The sequence below is a fragment of the Accipiter gentilis genome, chromosome 5 (assembly GCF_929443795.1).
Source record: "Accipiter gentilis chromosome 5, bAccGen1.1, whole genome shotgun sequence".
Classification (NCBI taxonomy): domain Eukaryota; kingdom Metazoa; phylum Chordata; class Aves; order Accipitriformes; family Accipitridae; genus Astur; species Astur gentilis.
Genome location: NC_064884.1, coordinates 22576168 through 22599972, shown reverse-complemented (window position 1 = coordinate 22599972; position 23805 = coordinate 22576168). Strand labels below are relative to the sequence as shown.

Sequence of the window (23805 nt, the reverse complement as noted above, 5' to 3'; positions counted from 1 at the left end):
TATGCCCTGTCATTTGCCTGCCTCATGATACCAGGCCACTGAATCAGTTTAATGTAATGCAACACCACTGTGTTAATGCAATGATACAACAAGAACGGGGGGGGGGAGGGAGAGAAAAAAAGAGGCACTTCCAAAATGATGCTTTAGTGGTAAAGAAAAATCCTAAGTAAACAGGAATCTGTAGGATAAATAATACCCACAGAAGAAATCTATCACACTTGCACATAGAATAGATTAAGTTTTTCTTCCTGTCTTATTATGGCAAAGTGTCTGAAGAAGCTGTGAGGAAAACAAGAGCTGTATTTTCTGAAAAACACTGCAGTTTGGCCTGCCTATAGTCAGTTCCACTAGAAACCTTCTAAAAATAAACACATAAATAAATGCACACACACAAAAAATATCTGAGAGGTGGAAAAGATATGCTGCCACTGGGCATAATTTAGATGAAGGATCTGAACTGGAGCCAAGGAAAGCCAAATTGTTACCTTAGCTTTGGGATTTTCTGACATGGATATTTTTTTCCCCCATCTGCCCTGCCTTTGGTTTTGATGAACAAAATTATTCATGTTGTAAATTTGCAACTTCTGAGGGCAAATATTTAATCAAAAATTAAATTCCAGTATTGACATCCTGTCACAGAAGAAGCATCCAAATGAATTCAGAATTTCTACCATACCTTCTCCTGCTTGTTCTTTTTACAAGCAGCTACTGTCTTACACTTCTGGCAAATTTTTGCACCCTTATGACACTGCAGTACTGGAGGAACAGTACAAGACAGATGGATTTCCTTTTTCTGCCCTTGCATCATAGCACAGTCCAAACTACCTATCTGTCCAGTAGTCTACCTCAAATCTCCTCACTGGTGCTCTAAAGATGATACTTCTGTATTGATCTGTTATGCATTTTTCCCTCTGCTCTTTCTAATGAAGTACAAGGCAAAAAATCTGCTCCATGTAATCCCTTGCTTTAGGTATCAGAATTTCTGTGTGACTGGACTGCACCACATTTCTGGAAATATTGTCTTGTACATTTAGGCTATGCTACTTTCACTGGATAAAAGAACAAAACTATGCAAAATGCTTGAAGTTTTAGAAGAAACAATCACAGGTCTGGCCTAACAGCTGGAATGCTGTATGGTCCGGATCCTCAAAATGAGTACAAGGGAACAAAAGAAAGATTAGAAACTGATGACAAAATGATTAAAAAGCCCCTCAAGGGTATATATATATATAAGAGTCTAAATATGTTAGAATTATCCTATCGGGAGAAGAAATGAGGCCTATAGCATCATGTGCAGCATTGATATGGTGACCAACTGTCCAATGTCTCTCCAAATGCAAAAATGAATATTAGCCAAACACTGTGTGGCTGAGTTATGCAATTCATTCTTACAGGAAACTGGATGATAGAAGTTCACAGCAGCTCAAAAGCCATCAGACAAATTTATGGAAGAAAAAGTCACACAAAAATAAAGCTATTTAGCACACTAAATAGAAAGATAGAATTCTGGCTCACAGCATCCCTTCATAGCAACTTAGTGGCATCTGAGAAAATGTGTAGGAATCTTATAAAATATTGAAAGATTTATTTCATAAGTATGAAAATCAGGGAAGTTTAGGGCAGAAACTGGTGTATTTTTATAGAGAAATTATTGACTAATGTGTCATTTCAGTATACTAAGACAATTAGATTACAAACTTGATTTGAAAAGTTGGAAGGAAAATAAATGAGGGAAAAAGCTGCACATATAAGAGCATGATTTCATGCTAGTCTGACAGTTTCCTGTTGGCTGTAGCATCTGAGGACTAAGAACAACTTGTTTGAAAGTCCTCCCTCCAGTTTGTCCTAAAATTGCAGGCAGCACTTTCAAAGGTTTGGATAAATTTTTCTTATCCCTACTTTTTCCTGGTTTCTTTCTATCTGTGAGTGGAGAAGGGATAGAAGAGGATCAGTAGAATCAGAAGAAAAAGCAATAAAACATTGCGGAAAAATAAGTTTGCAACATATCCTTTTTCAAGAGAACAGAAAGTAGAATCATCAGAGTTATGGGAAGAAATACTGTACTGGTAGGATTTTCAGAAGATGATTATAAAGTGTAAGATAGGCAGTGCAAATGTGATTCTATGTTGCTTGGAAATCTTAGCTCATCTTGTATTCTATTTACATCTCCTTACACTATGCACGCACCTGACAACTGATGTTTTCGGGCCTGAATACCTCTATCCCAGAGAATGTTCTGAGCCATAACAACTTCAATGGACCACGTAGCTGCTCAGCTGGATTACCTGCTAGGTGTTTGCTCTCAGGAAGTGCTAAGCAAAGCCTAGCTCTAAAAATATGCCTAGTCTGACTGATACAGAAGTAACAGACTACCAGATTTTACCTTCAAGTCAAGTATTTTTCTGGGCCAGGTAAGTTTTCAGCATTTTGCAAAATGCTTTATAAAGAGCTGCCAATATAATTATATATACATATACAGCTTTTATTTTTACAGATAACTAAATAACCAAACCTTGGGCTTCTGAACTGTGCCACAGAGCTGGAATATTCTGATCTACGCTATTCTATATATGGCAAAATACATCCTTTTGAATGGCTATGCCACTGGACAAACTTTGCAGACAGATTATGTTTTTATTAGACCAATTAGTTTTCCAGAAAAAAGCTCAAGCTTCTAGACAAGCTTTTTGGTACAAAAGCCATTCATCAGGTCTGAAGCAGAAGCTAAAAACAAACTGAGAAAAATGGCTTAGAATTTGATTAGAAATGTTGCTGGTACCTGTGGAGGAGAGAAGTAATTTCCTAGGAATTGCTTTCCACATATGTAAGCATTTCCAAAAATGCAAATGCTACATTAACAGATATGAAGCATTAGACTTTGCTTTCCTTCACATTTCTGTAAACCCCAGCTTGAAAACTTGGTTGGAAAAGATGACAATCACATTTACAAGAGTCATATATTATCACTGGGAGGTTGAAGACTGAGGTGTCTCTACTTACTTTAACTCGTCTTGAGCTATTCTTTCTTGCATATTCAGCCCTCTACTTCTCAGCTCTGCAATCATTCTGTCAGCCTCACTCTGCAGTTCTGGAATACTCTTCTCCAGGGTCTCATCTTGGGTTCTGAGAGTCTTGTTCAGTTTTATAGCATCTTCGTTTGCAGCTGCAGGGGGCCAAAAAATATTTATGTAGGGAGTTAGTAAATAAAACCAATAGAGAGGCTTTAAGCATCTGCCCATCATCTCTACCAGCAAGTGGAATGCAACTTGCACTGGTTACTCCTGCTGTGAAATATAAAGGATGGTTAATCCAATGATCAGTAACAAATGAGAAAATGTTAAATGTTTCATCAAACCTTTCATTATAGCTCACTTTTAAGCACAATAATTAAGGTGAAGAAGTCTTTATATCCAGTATAAGAAATATATTGCTCCCCTTCTCCTCCCCCTGCAAGAAAGAATTTGCACTGAACCTTTGAAACAGTGGAAGATAATCTGGTATATTGCTCATAGAATTAAGGAGCAGGCAGTACAAGCAATGAAAATTAGATTTAAATTACTTTTGGAGAACTTCAAAATATGTCATTTTTAGCATTCAGACTTAACAGTGCTAGGAAGAATAAATGATTGGGAAATTTCAGAAAAAGGAGACAGAAGAGGAGTGAAACACACCCACAAATGTCTAAACCTGCCCATGTGTTTAGAAGCAGATATCCAGAAATGGAAAAGGGTATGAAGGTTGGAATATATGATGGTACACTGTAAATGTATTATGTAACTGGAATAGCTGAATTATTGCTAACTGATAAAGCTGTACACATGGTATCATAACTGAATTATTGCTAACTGATAAAGCTGTACACATGGTATCATATTCAAGGACTGATTAAATTCTTTCTGCCATAGCACACCACAACATTTAGAATATACACTTTCAGAAGCAACTAGGTAATTTACGACAATCAGTTCCACCTTCAATTTTAAAAAGTACTGCTGCCTTTTCATAGGCACAGGCTCTCAAGTAACTGATTTCTCCAAATAGCACAGTTCCTGGTCACATGGGTACTTCTAAATATTTTAAATTAAAATCTGTCTTCCAAAATTCAAATAAATTACTATTTAATCTACACATTGTATAGGCTTAAAGCAAATTATGAAGAAAATTCTAATCCAATGATGTCTTTGATTTGCTGGTAAGAACTGAGATTTGGATCTTTAATCAAGAGTGGTTATGCGTGGGGTAGTGAGGACTGGAAGAAGACTACACTTTGCTTAAATGGATCATGAATCACTTCTGTGCATTATGTTACGTATTATTACCAATTTACCTCAGGCCAGGAATGGGCATATATTAATTTTTAAAAAAATCTGGAATTAATAAATAAATAAATAATAATTTAACCTCCCTGAATATTTACCTTAAAAGAGAAAATGGATATGTTATCTCAGCTTTTATTAGGTTCAGGAAAATTTATACCTAGCTTTATCTTTCTCCTCCATCTTCTTCTTCTCATAACAATGTTTACTTTCTAGTCTTAGTATACTGCAAACTACTAGAGTCCAGTGGTGCTAAAAGATTTGGATGCACTGACACAGACGAACCCAAAGAAGGGCAAAGCTGGGGAAATTCCATAGTTAAGAGGCAAAACTAGTTACAGGTACTCAGAGTTCAGAAAGTCAGCAATCAGTTCAGCAGAAATGGATCAGTGGTCAGAGTATGGTCGTTACAACAAATCACTAAAAACTTCTCACTTGTAAGAAGGAGTTTTTACGGTTTGAAGAATGCCTTGATCCTCTGATGTTTAGAAAGGCATCAGTCAGATCTACAATCACGTAGCAAATCCAGTTGAATATTTTCATTAATGATTCTGGGAAAAAACCCAAACTCAAACCAAAACCCCAAAGTCTACTGATAATATATGCTCATGAGGAAAAGTTGTAAGACAGTCTTAGTAGAGAAGGATTGGAATGCTATGCAGAAAGAACTGGGTGACCTTCAAAACTGAAGTAATCAAACTGGAATAAGATTTCAATAGTAGAAAATATAAGGTTGTGAACTAAACAACAACAGAAATTTCAGCTGTAAACTATGGCTTCGCCAGTTAGATAAAAGGTATGACTGAGAAGAACATAGTTATATTATGAATCTCCAATGGCACCCAGCTGTGAAAAAAAGGAAATGCTATCCCAGAATGTATTAGGAGAGCTGACATAGGCAGGTTTTAGTGCTACTGAAGTACAAGTCACTGAAGCAACCTCATTTCAATGCTTGTTACCTGTGCTCTGGAAAGATGAACCTAATTTTTAACAGAGGAAGGGAAATTATATGAAAGTGAGCCCGGACTTTTGGGAGACTATGCTTTAAGGTGTTTTAGTCTAGAAAAAAGGGGCCGAAGGGGAATACGATTCCTCTCTGTGAACATAGTTGGGGGTGGGGGAAGGAGGAGAAGCACTTGGGAGAGGAAAAAAAACCTATTTGAACTGAAGAACAAGGTTGGCAATAGAATACATGATGATAAACCAAACACGAATATTTTTAGCTAGAAATGACAAGGTTTGCAGTAATGAAGAGTTCTGAAACTGCCTCCTATTCAGACTGTGTGTATTTGTGGAAACTACTTTGAAGATGAGGGTTAGAAAGTTTATGATAGCAGGGGAGTAGATGCAGCTACCCAGGAGGTATCTTTCAGTCCTGTGCTCCTGTATTTCATCTATTCTTAAAACATTAACTTGGCCACTAGGCAAACACATTGATTTTAGAGTCTTTGTCAACTTCTAAGATACCGCATAAATTTATTTCACCCCCTCAATGTCTTCTAACTCTGTACTTCCTATTGCCAAACCTACTTGAGGAAACCTTTGCTTGGGTTACAAACACTGGGCATAAACTTTGTGGAGCAAAAAATTGGTTTAGCCCTTGTCATCCCAAATTCATCTTGAAATATGAGGAACCTGGCCTTTTGTTTAAAGAAATTCTTGAAAACTTGCTTTCTTTTTCTTGTTGCTTTTCCCACATTCATTTAATGTCAAAGTTGCACATCCTAAAGATGTCCTAAACTGCTGTTCAGTTCAGCTACAGGGCATGTACAGGGATGTGTTACATGAAAGGCAATGTAAAATGTATTTTATAGCACTTGGACAAAAGTGGAAGCTTTCCCTTTCAATGAAATGGGCCTTCAGAAGCATAACTACTGAAATCAGTACTATAGTGGGAGTTTTGAGTAAGAAAGAACAGATCACTATTTTTCAAGTAAAAAACCTGCCTGTGATTGCCAATTGTTTTCATATTTTTCAGCCATTATCTCATTTAATGGCTTCATGCAATATATAGGTCTTGCTTTTCAAAGCCATCTACAATAATTTTGCTCATAAGTCTTTACTGCATTGTAAGTGCAGTGAATCAGCTTGTGGAAGAAAGAGTTGGCTCCATGACACTACTTAGGTAGGGTTAGGAGTCACTTGCAAATTCCAAGCAGCAGATGTTCATTAACAGCAAGTAGTAATGTATTTTTGAAGTAATTTTGGGGAATTAAGATGAAGTGTTAATGTACCAAGTGCTAAAATTACATCAAGCTTTTTTATCAATACATGTTTTTAACTGCTTTGAAAATAAAGAAAAGCTAAGCCCTGTTAGTTACTTCATCATAATAGTTTTTCTTCAAATATCTGCAAAAATCCTGAAGGAACATACTCAATATTCTGCTAGTCTTTGTTCATACACTGTTTAAATAAACTGCATCTGTGGATTGGAAAAAGTCTGCAGATAGTTAACTGTAGTTTCTTCACCCAACATTTAAAGCACATGACATTTCTCAGTGAATAAACTCTTCTTCATTGTCTCTCAGACCCTCTTCCCCACCATCCTTCAGTTTTCTTGAGAAACAACTGGCATATTTTTCTTTTTCTAATACCTTCAGCAGCTTGGAGAATGCCTTTGACAAGCTGTCCAAGAGATTTCGCTCTGTCATTAGTCCTCTCAGCATCCTGCCTGGTTTGCTCACCATCTGCTGTCACCTTGGTAGCCTAGTGATTCAAATTCAGAAAAAGTATAATTAATAAACAGGACAAGGCTGCACTATGTGATATTCCTACTGGATGAATCTATGTACAAAACTTTCCTCAGGCAAAAGGCAATCAATGAATTATTGATCAGATGCATGGGAAATGACATGCTCTGTTCAAGTACACAAATAAATTTTATTACCTTTTTCTTTAAATGAAAATTGGAAGGCTTTATTTTAGGTTCTTAGAAACACTAGTTGTGTGCAACAGTACACAAAGGGAGACAGGATGAAATTATTCACTGAATTTGCTTAAAGAAACATTGTTTGGAACCTTTTAATAGATTCTTCAGGGAATACTTTCCATAGTTTCACAATTGTGCACTTTTCAATTGACAACGTGCAGCAGATACCATGACCTCTTTGCTTCCTCCCCAGAGGTGTTCTCAAAGAGACAGTTCATGCCAACAAGCAAGAAGAATTTTAAATCAATACATTAATTAAACCAAGAAGGAGAGAAAAAAAAAGGTGGTTTTTTTCAGCTCTAATGCTTGATGTTGTTTGTTTATAACATATTGGGGTGCCCAGTAAAATTTTAGCTTTGTGTAACTAAATGATTTATAATTTTATTGAATCACAGCAGCAGTGGCAGGATGAAGACAGACGTCTGCTGGAGACCTGAAAAATATGCTGAGGAAAGGGATCATCTTAAGACATTCTACTTAGCTCTCAAGGTCCCTATTTACAAAATGGGCTCATTTTTATTACAAAGAAGCTGACCATTTCAAGGAACAAAGCTTGTCAAACTGTACTATAAAGCAAAAAAAAAAACCCACTTTTTTTCTTTGGGGATTGCATTCCCAAGAAATGTCTCGAAGCAGGGCATTATGATCTTTCCAGTCACTGGGGAATGGCTAGAAGATCAATAATTCAAAATGAGCTTAGGTCTTCCATGACTTAAGCTGTACAAACTGTTTTCTCAGTTACAACCCCCCCACACACATTTCAATAATAGTCAAAGAGAAATAGTATCACTTTAACACATTTAGTTTTGCCTGATTAGCTTCTAGATGGAAGCCCTCAAGATACATCAGGACAGCTGAGCTTCTGAAATGAAATCCTTGGCATTATAACACTCGCACTTTTGGTCTACTTCAGAGTAGTTACTCTGGAAGTAATTTATATGAAAATGGTTTAGGTAAATAGAATTATACAGGAAGAATTAAGAAACCATAGTGACTGGGGGAAGTTTGTTCTATTTCATCCCAGCACCAGTAGGAGAACACGACTTTTCACATTTATACAGCTTTAATCATGCTATTGGTTACTTCCTCTAAGATTTACAAAACCCCTTTACCTGCCTGGATACAGAACTGAAATATTGTCACAGTGAGCTCTAAGAGGCAATCAGGATAGGAAAAAGGCAAAAATACAGAATGGTCTTGATGGACCACTACTCTAACCCAGCTTGACATTTCTGAAGGCGTTTCATTCTTTATGTAATTGAGAACTACCTTATTATTTATCATCAAATCCTCTGCAATCAGCCTTTTATTCTTCAGGTTTTATTTGCTTGGAATTTTCACATTCACTTTTATTATATTCTATAATATTTCTAAGCCCTTTACTACAAATGGTGTTTTATAACTTACATATACTTTTCTTAGTTTTGATTACTTTTTCCACATTCATGTTAATTCCAGTTGGACACTTTAACCTCTCAATATTTATGACTGAATGGCATGTACTACATTTTTGTCCACATTAATCTGTCATCAAACAGTTTTCATTTCCTCTCGGTGACAGTTCTCTTTAGTACTTAAATCCCATTCAGCTCCACTGAAGGCTTCCTGTATTCTGCCATAATTTGCTTTGCTGAAAAATAACCTTTTGCTTCATTATCTTGTCTAGCTTTAACTCCATAAACCAAATTAAATGGCAAACGTCCTTCATACTGTACCTACCACTCCATGGCTAATTAAATGTTTCCATTTGTTAATAAAGTCCTACTCATTTTCTATATATTCAGTTTACCACAGTTCACCATTTCATAAAGATCAGTCTTCAGCATCTCCTAACGGTTTAAACAGGCACAACAAACTTTCTAGGAGAGCAATCAGGGTCAGGCAGACTGGACCCAGAGCAAGCATTTGGAATGAATCTTCAAGAATTTTCCCTACCATGGAAATCTAGTAAAGAAAGTATCTGAGATCAGTGAACCTGCTTTGATGATGTTCATAGCTTGTACTTAGTGATGAAGGTTCCATGGAAGGCCTTGTCCCAGTCTGAAGACTATTAGCAACTTAGACTATCAGCAAGTATTAGCAAATATACACACATTTTGTTTTGGTTTTGTTTGAGTGTTTAGTCTGAGGTCTTCGTCAAGCCACAAGAAATTCCTCTCGATGGCATCTGGAGGGGAGCCCTAGAGGAATTTCTACAGCTAGTGAGCTGCAGACCACAGAAGGAGGAGTAAATACAGACCTCACTGTTCAGATGGAAGTTCTTGGCTCTCCCTCCAAATGATTCCAACTATTGCAAACTAGGTTGCCTCTGCTACTGCTTCCAGATATTTTTGAGCTTGTGAAACTCAGTGGTATGGGAGAAACGAAAAAGTTTACAAAGTCAAAAGAAGCATTTCAATCAGAGGAGTGATTCTGATCCCTGTCTTTCTTGAAGGCTCTGAAAGTACCTAATTAGAATGGAAAAGGGGGTTTTGACTAAAAGTAGCAAACTGAAAGGAAATGGAGAGTCTGAGGTCTGCCTTTGGTCGTAGGTGTGGGAATGTGCATGCAAGCATGTAAGAACATAATTAGCGCGAGAAAGATGTGAGGATCTTCTGTATGGCAGAGTGAATGAAGGAAAGAATATGATGGGAAAACAGAAAAAGGAGTGCTGCACTGATGTAAAAAATCACTGGTAGAAAAGAGACCACAAGGAAGCAAAAACCCCAAAGGTTTTGTCATGACTAAATACTATTGTCTTCCACATTTTATCTTAAAATGGATAGAATTATTTTTTTTTTCATGGAAATAACTCCTCACCAATCCTCATCAACCTTTTTCTTCATCGCTACTGGTTTCACTTTGAAAATTTGGTGAGCCTGCAAATCAGATACAGGGAAAAACTTTGCTATCTATGGTTATACCATGCTCCAAGTGTTAGCCGTTATGGGGTTATCAGCTATATCTTCATGTGGAAATGAGACTTGAACACACTACATCAGGACTCAGCTCTTCTTTTTGGGACATTACTGCTATTTACAAACATCAAAAGAGAAGGGTAGGACTTGCCACCAGTTGTGAGTCCCCAAATTAAAAAAAAACAACTGCAATCCAGTTAACTCTCTGTAAAGATAACCGGAACACATAAGGCTACTTACTCATTGCAACAATGGAAAACTGCAGGAATGGAAGTGGTGATAATCTTGCCACACACTGACTCCCCCAAGATCAGACCTTCAATATTTTTCCTTCCAAGACTAGTCTACAGAAGGTCAGAATTTATAACGTTATTTTAGGTCATCTCCATGGGCAATTAATTTTTTTTTTTTTTTTCCCCGGAGGGAGGGCAATTGGAAAAGGATACTTAAAAGAGCAACTATGCAAAAGGAAAAGAAAAACTGTCTTAACCTAAGATTGAGAGATCTTAATATAAGAAATATAATCTGTGCTTGTAGGGCTGTCATGAGTTAAAAATCCACCTAGACTTAAAACTACCATAGTTTTTTCTGGCAGAAAGATAAAATGATCAAACAGAAGTGAAAAAACTCACACTCACAATGAGAGTATGTACAGAGAGATACCTGTGTGTTCATGTGGGGGGGGTGTATAGACACACACATGCATACATATGCAAACACACTACAGGTGCTTTCTTGCCAACTACCCATGATTTCATAGTTTTTTTCAAAATTGAATATAATCCACACAAACAAACGAGTTTCTCTGAGAATTTTAGTTCTGTAAGCCATGAACAATTTTAAGACAGGATGCCAAAACTGTGTGGAGTTTAGGTAAATTCCCTCAGGTGTATATTCATCAGTACAGTAATCCATGTCTTTCTTATTTGGCTATTTCAGTGCAGGGAAGCACAACTCATGAACAAGATTTTTGCTAGTCCTTCATATTAATATATTTTGGACAGCTGTATTTTTATGGTGGCTAGTCCATTTCCCTATTTTTTCTCCACTAGGTGGCAGAATTTATATTATTTTCTTAGACATTGTCTTTTCCTGACCAAAATAAGGTCTATACTGAAATAAAATTTCCTAACTAAAAGAGTAAATAGCATGTCGATTGAAATCCAGAAGACTCTCACTACCCTCATAAATGAAATATAGGAGACATATATTTAACTAAACTCACACACCTTGTGCACGTATTTGAATTCTCCCCTTAAATATTGTCCCCATTTCAATTACTTCATTCATTGACTCTTAATAAGAACTTGTTATTTGTTAAACCAGGACGTCCATTGCCTTGCTATAAAAATTCTCTGAAATAAGTGAATCAGGCAAGCTTACCATTTGCTCTACAGCTCCGCGAGAAACAAGCCAACACAAGAGATAAACCAAAATGGAAAATGAAACTGCAAAACAGCAAAACTTTTTTTTTTTTTTTTTTTTTAGTTCTTGAGATGGTTGGGCACTAAGTAACTCTGAGTGAAGTCTGGCTACTTGTATTGCAACAGGCAATCTTGAAAGAGAAACAGGCTGAGAACTATCTTGAGACAGTCAGGCTCAGGAGATTTGAAAGGGAATATGATGAGAAGATGTTGCTGATGCAGAAAGCAGATAACCTTACTACAGACAGTACTAATGTTCAAGAAGAACAGGAAGGAAACCAGGCAGTTCGGTTTCCAAAAGCCTCAGCCAGTGAAAGAAAAACTCCAGACATGTGAGAAACTGTGTGGTAATCCAGTGGTTTTGTTGCCATTAGGTTTGTAACATAACCTGTAGCTGAAGTGATGGGAAAGCCCACAAACACTGTATAAAGAACTCCCCTTCCTTCAGTGTCAGCTTTTCCAAATAAGTTCATTCTTAGATGCTCTGTATGAGCATTACAAAGTTTTCTTACATTCTTATAAAGTTTTGCAGAAAATACATCTCAATGTATTGGCCCACAAAAAGAGGTTGTTAGAGGACGTGCTGCCATTTCAAACACTGAGACCAAGAAGTGTCTTATAATTCATCTATTCATTCATGTTTAATTCATATTCAGAAGATTTCTGTCATTATGCAGCCTTAACTGAACCCATAGACCCCAACGTGATCATAGACTTACTCTTGTCAGTAGTTCATCCATTTCTGTCACCAGGGTATCCAGATTTTCTTGTGCTAGTTGAAGAAGCCTCTCTGGTGCTCGCTGAGGTGAAAGCAAATGCTGTTGGGGAGGAGAGGAGGGAGAGTGAAAATCTGTATTTAATGGATCTCAGTGCTTCCAAATATTGTAGAGAAGCAGCATCAAAAATTTCCTTTTCATTACAGTATGCAACTCCTTTTTGTCATTGACTCTTGTGTCACATCTATCCAACACACTTTTCTCAGGAACCTTGACAGCTTAACATAGTTTAGTGAAGAACCTGTAAGTATGGTAGGGAAAGATACAGCATATAAAATACATAACCACTTTTTGGACCACCAGCATGAACACCATTTTACTTGTATGCGACATCACTTTTTCTGTGTCTGCAGTATAATTCCTTGCACATATGTACACAAATTACTGCTGCAAGATTTATTTATTAAAATAAGTCAAAATATTTATTAAAATAAGTCAAAACTGTAATAACTATTTATCAACCAAAGCAAGCTTGAAGTAATTAAATCTTGAATTTTTCTTCTCCCCTGAACCTACTCAAGGCTGTATGTTTGAACAGATTCAAATGCAGTTGTACTGAAGCCTTGTTATTTATGTATGTGAATACTGTGAACATACCTTTAATTCCTGTGTCATGTTCTCAAAACCATGCAACATTTTATATGGAGCAGGCAGTGGACCACTAAGGTTAACACTCAGGATCATCTGGTTTAGCTGATCCAGGTCACTGAGAAGGAGTCCTGTGCATTCATCATCACAAGCTGGGGGGAAGAACAGCAAAGCTTATTTATTCCTGCTAAATGTTTAGGATATATGTTTGAATTAGAAATTTTATGGCACACATACAATTCTGTGAGAGGTAACACTAATTTCAGATAATTTACCTCAAAAGCATAGTTTGAAAAAAATGGAAACAACAACTAGAACACAGGAAAGACCTTATTGCTTAGGACTTGGTATGGGACAGTTTAATATAAAACATGAAGAGCAAAATTGGTAGGCTTACCTCACAAAAAGAGGAAATAATTAACATTGTCCATCATGGACTAGACAATATAAAATCCTAAATTAGATGAGCAATTTGGATGAAGCTTGAGAAAAGTGGACAAGTAATTTGGAAAATCTAAGGAGCACTTTAAGAAGTATAGTATGGTTGTGGATTTGAAAGTAAGAAAAAACTAAAGAAATCTTACAATTTACATGCTTTATAGTCATATAATAGCATGGCCAAGAATGCTAAATTTGTAATGCAGAGAGTAGAAAGAGTCCAGGTAAAAATACTAATAGTTTTAAGAAATGCTTTTCCCTACCTCCTTTTACTAAGCAGCTTATAAGTTTTTCATTATGCTTCCTTTCTTTAGCATGAAAAATACTGGTGTGTACTGCATATACTGAGAGGAGTTTGCATTTCCCCACCCCTTGCTTTCTATTAATTATCACAAGAAATTCTCATAACGTTAAAGTCTTGTATCATTTATGCTGCAGACAGTTAAATTCTTCATCCTTTAAAACAGAGTTGTAGGAATGCCTTTCTGTTTCCCTGCATAAAGATGCTACCCAGAAGTGGCAAACCTAAACAACATCTCAGGAGATGGAGCAAACTCTGAAACAATGAGTTCACTGGTGATGTTAAGAGACACAGAGGGTTGTACCTAAAGTTTTACAAGTATGTAAATATTTATTTCAGCAACACCTCTAGGCAGCTCTATGGCTAATAAAGCACTAAACAACATGTATGTTTCTGTAGAAAAAGAGAAGTAATTTTCAACAGACAATTACTTTTTTTTTTTTTCCTGAAACTTATTCTTCATGTAGATTAAATCTTTTCTGTTCTTTAAAGTTTTCACCATTATCTAAATGTTGTTCTTATTCTGTAGGTTGGCTGTTCAATATAGCAAGGAGGTGAGTCAAATACAGAGAAAAGAAAAATAATGAATACTAGTTCAATACACCATGAAACTCATGTGATGATTGAAAAGGAGGCTAGATAGATGCTGGATTAGTGCAGTAAGAAGTGGGTGCAGAAAGCTAGATACTGTTATTTTAAGACTTCCTTTTGCATTTTCATTGCTTCCATTTGCAGACTTCTTCCTCCTATTTCACAGTATTCTGTTACATAAGCTGAACTGCACTGGGCCTTCTCTGCACTTATTAACTGTGGGCATGATACTTTCTGATTTATGTTTCTACATGAAATAAAAAAGAAAAAAAAAGAAAAAAAGGTTATTACCATCCCAGCTCTTGTCATCTGTGTGCTTGCTTTTAGAAGTCTGAGAGAATTGAGGGGAAAGCAAGTTTTACAGCCAACTGAATGCTTTATATAACAAACACCTGTTCTGTAGCTGGTCAAGAAGGTAAGTAGACATGATAATCATTTTGCAGGATGCAAGTAAGTGATCTTGGACCTGGAAAGAGTTGGGGTTTGTTGTTTGTTGTTGGGTTGGGGTTTTTTTGGTACATTATTTCACTTACAAAACAAGCTAAATCTATTCACCCTCGAAATTGTCAGGGTGGTTGGTAACAAAATGCTAAAAATTTGCTATCTGTTAAAGACAAACTCAGTTCACACCAATAAGAAAAAAATGAACAGCTCATGAAGAGATGAAGTATTCTCAATGAGTAAACAATTGGTAAGTGAGCATTAACACTTCTTGCATGATAATCAGGTTGAGAAGAGGAACTACATCAATTTAGGACTACAGTTGAGTAGATGACATAGGACTAAGCTACTCCAATACGCAGTCTGAAATGTACTGTAGCTAAGGGAAATATTTCAAGAGCATGATTATATTTTGCAAGACTAAATACTTCTGTGTCTATCTATAAAACTGTCAGCATAAATTTGTGTCTAATATTAACAAATGTAGCACTAAATTCAGATCATTACAGCAGTGCGAGCATGTAAGAGGCAAATCATGCAGTCAATATTACAACAGTCCAGCAGGCAATTAATGCAAGTTATTGCATTTTCCATTTTCACACTTTCACATGCACAGTAAGTCCTGTAAGTATTTTGACCTAGCTCTTGTGAGAAGCATCTCCAAAGTACGCATGCCAAAGAATTTTATTTTTTTAATAATTGCTCAAATAATAAGACAGTATAAGTTTATGGACATCTAACCACTTATCCCATCTTAGAAAGAGAAGATAATGTACAATAAAGGAATCACATGTCTGACCTACAATGTGTGCCTCCATTTGAGTGATTATCTAACACAGTTGTGCTTTAATACATTCATTGCTGTTAAGATGCAGAAGATTGTGTTATGACTAGGTAATCTTAGGTCTAAGGGCAACCATGCAATCTTTGACATGAGATGGTATCCTGTGATAGTTAGTGACTCTTCAGTATTAGTTTCCTGTTGCTTCACGATAAAGTGTTGAACTACTGTTAGGGTCATTAATCTGTTTGCTGTTACCCCATGTTTCCTATTTTGGCAGTGGTCTCACACCAAATAATAAACAAGCCCTCCTCTGCCCCCCAAAACAGAACCCAAGTAGAGAGCTGAAAGCTTTAGCTTCCTTGCCATTGCTGCTGGTTTCAGGGAGTGTGCATGATCAATCTCTCTCCAAAATCTGGGAAAATTCAGATCCAGATCAGGATCTAAAGTACCAACTCAGGTTTATTTCTGAATTTTGTTATGTAGAAAGCCTTCCTTGCTGGTTCTGATATATACCAGTACTAGTTAGGTTTATATAGTGCTTGAGTTGGGTGAAAGACATTGGAGTGTGGGTCTAAACTCAACAGGAGCTCATGCATCAAAAAAAGGGAGAACAACTGATAGCTTATCATCTTTTAGGCCAAGCAGGGGTGCCTGACCCATATGGAGCTCATGCAGACAGAGAAGCAGTTGTCCAGCACGGGGGTAAGTTTAACTCTTATGGTTGTGCCATAAGGTCTCACAACTTCTGTTCAACTCGGAACATAGCAGAAGCTAGTCCAAGGCTTCAGAGATCTGGTGTTACACACAGTATCTTTCTTTTCAGCTCACTCTGTGAAGGCTTGTGATATTGCTCCCAGCTCCTGCTGAATTAAGGACTGTGTAGGAGCTATCAGATGCTTCTTTTCACAGATTCTTCAAGATCTGCCTCTGACAAAGACAGCATCTCTGCTTAGTTCTGAATTTGTAAGGGCTGAGATCATGGAGCTACTCCTATTTTAGAGTGAAAATCTTGATTCTGCCAGCACCAGTGGCTAGGAGCTCTCTTCTTCTCCTGGGTGCAGAACTGAGTGACAGCTGGGAAAAATTCCCTCTCACTGCAAGCACCAGTCTGCTTAGAGTACAATATTTGCATGTCCAAGACCTGGTATTAAAAGAATCTGATTATATAATTTTCTCCCTCTACCAATATTGAATATTTAAATTCATAAAGATGTAAGTTTGTTGACTGCAGCACGGCTGAATGTGCCCCCCACCCACAAACCAAGTTACAGAAAAATTCCTAACTATGAGATATCTGTTTGATCTCTCTATGCCATTATTACTTCCTATTTGCTGCTAATCTTGCACACAGAAGTACATTGACTGCTTTACATTTAGGTTTTTTGCTTGACCCCAAGGAACATTTGTGACAGGAGCATACATCTGAGGAAAGATTTTGCAGTTTGTGTTACAACAGAGCTCAAAATATTGAGGCCAATTTTTTTTTAAGTCCCCATTGTAGTTATGAGTGGTGCCCTGAAAGCATTCAGAAGGTGAGTTCTGACTTGCCATATGTCTAACAATAGAGTCTTGAAGTTCTCACCAGGATCCTTTTTTTCCCTAAATGCTGCACAGTGGCAAGCACAGTCACTGTTCCAACAACATTGTAATCTAAGGTTCTTAATTTAACATATGCAAACTTTCCAACTAAAGTATAATGTCACAAGGTATAACAAAAAATACACAAGAAAATTACTCATCTAAGAAAATGCACGATTTGCTACAGGCTTGATCCAACCCCCATGTAGCTCCTTCTGTCCACTTCAGCTTCCTAAGGTCAAAGCTCTTTGGGAAGGATGAGGAGGGAGCAATACATGCTTTGGCTTATTTATGTATTCCTGGTATGTGTATGTAAAATATGAATCAAGCAAATACTAATTATGAGAGTCTGCCTGGGCATGCTGGGTACAGATGAACTGAGTTCATCATACAACTCAGTCATGTTCTGGATTGGAATGGTGGGGTTTAACTAAGAAAACAGAAAATATACCTATATATCCTCAATACTGTAGTGATTATATACCAGTCAGCAATTGCCACGTGACAACTTTCAGCAGAATAAACATTGAGATATATTTATTACTGTAAAAATGAGTGATGCCTAAGGGGGCATCAAACACCTAGAGGACAATTCATTTGCAGTTACAAATAAAAATAAAAATCTGTAAGCATTAGAGAAGATTTGAGAGAACTTTTGTCATATTTGACAGTATATAGGATGTTGGCAGCATTATTAAAATCATTTTGCAATCATCACTAGTTTTCTTATTGGCTACTGACAGTTTCAAAAGAGAAGGGAAGGTAAGCCTAAGAAGTGGATTACTTGAGACCAAAATTACAAGGAAGTCTTCATCAGCAGAGTATTACGAGTATCTGTACATGGCAATATAGATGGTCACTTTAGCTGCGGAAATAATCCAGTTATTAACCATCATCATGCAAAAAAATTTAGAATTTTTATGATATGTAGTAGACCATTCAGACTCTTGTATTACTTTTAAAAAAAATCTACTTTTTGGATACCATTTTCCATTCCCTAATGGCATGCTAGAGAAAACAACATTGTTCTGTTCTAAGAATATAATGGGAAGTGAATTCTGTCTGTGCGATTCACTTGTAATTATCCTTCCGTTGTTATTTAGCAATAAACAATTTCTTCCCCTTTGTACAGTGGCTTTTAAAAAATATATTCTCTTCCTATTCCACCTGTAGCTTTCTAAAATACAACTGTTATAACACAGAACTGAAAAGTGGCATGCACTAACCAACTGAAAAATGACACATTATGAAAAAAACAGTAAGAATCCGGTAAAACAGATTTTCAGCTATATCAGAAATAGATCACTTTAATGAACATGCATGTTCCTCCATCTTTTTTCCCTGTCTTTTCACTGCAAATTTTCATTCTAAAATCTTTAGAATACTTATGATAAGGGATATGTTAAAATATAAATGTTGTATTTAAACAATAATACTTTATAATACTGTGGCTAAAATACATCTCTAATTGGATTTAAGTATGCATTATTTAGTTTTCAAGTCATACCGTGTGGTGACCTTTTATAGAATTTGCCAAAAATTCATTATTTAGATGGTTATTCTTTGCTAAATATTCAAAATCAATTTTCACTTTCCTATATATTAACTATAACATACTAACATTGGACAGCTTAATCACATTATGTTTTGTATTACTTACATTTTTTCAAACAGGTCATTGTATTTGCATGTATTTTCTTTAAGCTAGACCATTTTACCACCTAACTAGGGGTTCTTCACACTTCTGACAGGTACAATGCAACTGCAGTATTTGCAATGGAACTCTGCAAATGAGCAAATGTAGATGCATACAGCTCATTTGAAATATTGAATGCAAACAGGATTCTGTGTATGGCATTCATTTTCTGTACATTAACAGTACTTAATCACTATTATTATTATTACTATTAAGGTTTCATTACAACTGAAGCTAATCAGAAGGGAATTTACTGAGTATTTTGGAAATGGTTGATAGATGACAGTAAAAATATACTGTATACATGACCAAATTCTCAGCTGCATTAAACTCACATCGGAACAGATAAATGTTCTGGGAGTAAGGAAGAAAAGCTTCAGGGTTTCCCCAAAAGGTGTTTCTAGTGGTTCTTTGACAGCACAATGACTATTAAAGCACATTAGCGGCTGCAGCAATGAATCCCTATCAAAAGAAAACAGCTGTACTCTGAAGCCTGTGACAGTGTTAACCACGGACAAATTCCCACCAAGTCTATGCTTGCCACACTCCCTTTGTCTACCACAGCCCCTCTGTCTACTACAGGCTACAAAGGTAAATGGTTTATTGATCAGGCTGGTTTTCTACCATGTTGGGGTATTGCCCAGCAGTAGCAAAAGTGTGTTTGGAGTAATATGGGGGTTGAGGAACCTTTAAACAAAGGGAAAATCATATGAGAGCAAATAGTCATAAAGTGTTTACCGAAATATTTAATTGCAGTTTTTGCAATTCATGACATGTATGTTATTGATGTGGTGTCAATAGTAATGAACTAGTTCCTGTGATACCAGAGATTTAAAGTACCTCCCATCTGTGTCTATAGCTGGTTCCTATTTTTATGACTAAAGGAAAGACATCTTTTAATTTGATTCCTCACCTCTAGCAATGACATGAAATGTCCATATGCATATGCAAAGACTTTTTATGGTGAAAACTGATTATCTAATTAAGGTAAAAATGCTGCTACAGGTAGTGTAGATACATTTCAATACTGGCACATTGAATACGTTGCAGTTAAATCAGAGATTATAGTAAACCAAATCCTTCAAAGCAAAAAGGTGGAAAATTTGATTTGCCTGCACACAGTTTTTCCCATTCATAGTGAGGACTTTTAACCTTATTATCCACACAATGAAAGAGTCTGATTAACAAATTGGAAAACCATTACAAATGATAACTTTCATTTAAGCTGTTTTCTACAAAGGAATTCTGCCATCCTGGATATCCAAGTATCAGTATCAGAATATTGGTAAGGTAAATGACCAGTAAAAAACATACTAAGCGGTGCCTGAGATTAAAAACATTGCCTCGTACTGAAAATAATGTAACAGGTATTCAGGATGTTGAAAAACTAAGTCATTTTTGTTTAGATGCCACTCTGCAAAACATGGTCCTTATTTTAAAATTTTGTAGCTGTAACACTTAGACTTAACTCATGATTATAATTCTCCTTCACTTGTAGGCCACAAAATGGGATCCAAAGCATAGTTATTTCAGCAAAGTAGCTACTTACTCTATTTGCATTCATTTTGCTGTAGTTTAAAATACAGCTTAAGATATACAATAGTTCAGAAATAAGTCCTACATTACATCACACTGCAGGACATTAGAACTTTACTTCCCTTAAGTACACTAAGCTTTTAATCAATGAACCAATGCCATATTATTAATAATATAGAAATAGAAGTACTTATGTCTATATTCCCAGTAATATCTCTATTCATTTTCAAAGAAGCGTTGTACCAGGGAGTCAGGACTAAGGCAAAAGCAATGAACTCAACAGTGACATTTAGAAGCTTAGTTCTGCTAAGTCCCGATCACTCTCTGCGAGTTAATCACAACCATTAAGTTGACTGAAACAATATTCTATACTGTGTAGTCCCCGACCCTCAAAGAAGCCACACATTTCATTCTTGACTGATGTGATACCTTCAGCCACTTTTAGTACTTCGGTTTCTTTATTTTTCCAATTTGCTTTAAAAATGTCTGCAATTTCTTTGAGCTGTACTACATGATTTTAATATTAGAGAGCTGTATACCTCTGGGTATTGAGGTAAAGTCTGCATTCTCAGGGCACGGGGGGAAGAGCCTTTTTTTGGTATCTGCTTGACTTGATGTAACATGTCCCTCACATAGGCAAAACCCCTCCCCGAAATGAAAAAGCTCCAATTAAAGTCCTATAACAGATAAAAATAATGTAAAATATTAAAACAAGTTCATTGTGCCTTGCCAATATATTCAAAGATGCACAGATTAAGAAATATTTTATACTGTGGACTTACTGCATCCCTACCCGTATTCTACTTTAAAATGAACAATGATGGCCTCAAGTGGAAAAAAACCCCAACAAAACAGATCACAATAAAATCAGTTCCTACTCAGCTGGGGGAGATGGAGGAGAGGAAAATGCCTTATTTCAGTCAGGATTGACTATGTATTCCAGAAAGGTTTTGCTACCTGAATTTTTTTGATAAGACGTAAGCATACAATATCACGGGAAATAAGATTGTGGGCTCAAAACAAACACTATCCAATTTCATGGAAAAAAATTCCAAACAATAATAAAAGACAAGACACTTGGTACATATGAAAACTGAAGGAAGGGCAAAGATACCAGTACTGTAAAATGTAACTTAGTGGTTTAGGCTATTAGTTTTCTATTTTAAACAAAGGAAGTTCTTTGTTCCTGGATATATTGTACTGTCATTCCTTATGACTTTTAAATTCCCATGGGTGGTTGTTGAACCAACATGACCAAGCAAACCTTGGTAAAAACTTTCTGTGTGACTCATGGCATAAAGCATTGCAATTGCTGGTTAAACATTTAGATCAACACTAAAAAATTCACTAGGAGCAAATATTGTCACAACAGCAGTGACAACCTTTAGCAAAACTACAGACTTCAAAAACCCACAAAAAGAAATCCTTCAAAGCTTTGTTGTCAGTTTTCAGTCAGCACATTGAAAAGTATTGAGAGTTTTCCTAACGTGTCAAGGCTTGAGAAAAAAATGGACCAGAATGCCAAAGTAGGAAGAAACCTGGCAACCATTTTCAGAGAAACCCACACAACTGACTGATGCACAAGCAGGGTTGAACTTCTGAAATATGAGAAACACAATCGAAAATTCTCCAAAATTACATTAGTATACGTACAAATGCATTTCATGCCATCACGCGCATGCCGATGTTCACAGCCAACACACTTCCACCCTGTGAATCCAGGCTTGCAAGTGCACTGTCCAGTGACAGGGTCACAGGGGACAGGCAGGGAACCGTATTGATCACACTCACATTCCTGGCAGGAGCCTCCTGGAGTTTGTGGGCTTCCTGTGTAGCCAGAAGAACACCTATGCATTGCAAATACAAAACCAGGTTTGGCTGAGACGCATAGTGTACTACAATGAATACTTGGCAAGATTGTAGATAATACTTCTATGCTTCTATAACAGTACTTCTATAACAGTAAATACTTTATAACAGTATTCAGTTAAACTGACAAAAAAGTTTCTACTTTAGCAATGTTTGGTCTATAGAACTTTTTTTCCCCATTAGCCACTTGTGTTTTGTGTTAGAAGTGAAATCTCGTAGTAGACACTTGCTAATTTTGATCATCTTAATCCCACAGCGCTCCTATGGATGGGACAACAGCTGCTGTTTAGGTTATTAATTTGCAATTTGGTCATTAATATGTTTTATCTAAGTGTCTTTCACAGTCAGTGCCCATGAGGACACAATAGTCACTAGAACAAAGCATATGAGTGGCATCAAGACACACTCTAAGCATGGTATTTAATTTTAGATAAATTTTGTATTTTTCAGTTTAACTTCTGAGGCCCAGGGGAAAGAAAACCCCCCACAAATCAGAAAGTTAAGACTAGGACAATATCTGTGATATAAATAACACTGATTACCAATTTACAGTGGGTGTACATAAAAATTGCCTATTATGGCTGAATTTTAACAATATATAAAGAGGAAATAACTTATCCGAAGGCACGTATTTAAACATTAATACATCTATGTTTATAGTATCGAAGGACATTGCTCTCCTTCATGTCTTGCCTGCCTTTCATTGTCCCTCTTTCTTCTTCTTCCATTCATCTTACCTTTCACAGTACTGGCCTTCATATCCAGGCGGGCATGCAGTACACCGGTAATCACTAGGTCCTTCCACAACACAAGAAGGGCTAAAACTAAAACAAAAGCAAATAAAAAACTTTTCCACTCTATTGGATCATTTCACTCTAGTCAGCTGTGCAGAAGGGCCCATGGTAAGCCCCACTCTTAACGTAAATGGCAGCATTTTCTTATCTGTTTATAAACACCTGTGGGAGATCCCTCCTTCCTATTAAGAATTTTGTGAATGCCTTGCTGTGATACTGGCGCAATTCAGAGAAATGCTGGAAGGGCACAATCAACAGGGGTTGTATCAGAGGGGATGGAGTCAACAAATAGTCCCGCTGTAGGTTTGTGTGACTGAATGGTGCTGTCACTCATAGAGGTCAAGGAAAGGAAGTAATGGGAAAGATGTGAAACAAAAGATTAAGAAACTGAGCTAACAAACATCCAGCCTTTCCTGTCTGATTTAATTTTAGTTTGAATAAAAGGAGATAAGCTGGAAAGAGTTTACATAAAGAGGGAGAAAGGAACCAAAGTCATAGCCATGTGGAGTCTTCCAAAAAGGCAGCGTCAGATGACCTTCTCAAGGATGTACTGAGGAGAAAAGACTGGCCTACAGAGGAAAAAACCCTAAAAGCTACCTCCTTCATCATCAGGGAGGGGTCATATTTCAATCATAGGAGATACTAGATTATTTTTACTAAGCCATGACATAGATGAATAACTAGTGACTGCAGTGTGTACCTACGGGAATTGTGCAAAGTAGCATGTTGCTGGAATATTAGTGCAGTAAGTGCCTGCACAGACAGTTAAAACAAACAAAAAGGGTAGGTAGGGGAAAAGAAACAGAGGTAAATATTAAAATGGTGCAATACCATAAAAATCTCTCAG

General features: G+C 36.6%; 1 protein-coding gene across 4 annotated transcripts in view; it reads right to left on the bottom strand.

Annotated features, from left to right (window-relative positions):
* The window catches only part of LAMA2 (laminin subunit alpha 2), a 383544-nt gene that overhangs the window by 87335 nt on the left and 272404 nt on the right, over positions 1-23805 (bottom strand). For all 4 annotated transcript variants that reach the window (XM_049800395.1, XM_049800397.1, XM_049800396.1 and 1 more), the window contains exons 31-36: positions 22902-22988; positions 21949-22142; positions 12940-13082; positions 12286-12384; positions 6911-7022; positions 3001-3163 (exon numbers count right to left, since the gene is read on the bottom strand). In XM_049800395.1, the coding sequence (XP_049656352.1) occupies positions 3001-3163; positions 6911-7022; positions 12286-12384; positions 12940-13082; positions 21949-22142; positions 22902-22988 (798 nt within the window). The remainder of the gene's footprint in view (positions 1-3000; positions 3164-6910; positions 7023-12285; positions 12385-12939; positions 13083-21948; positions 22143-22901; positions 22989-23805) is intronic.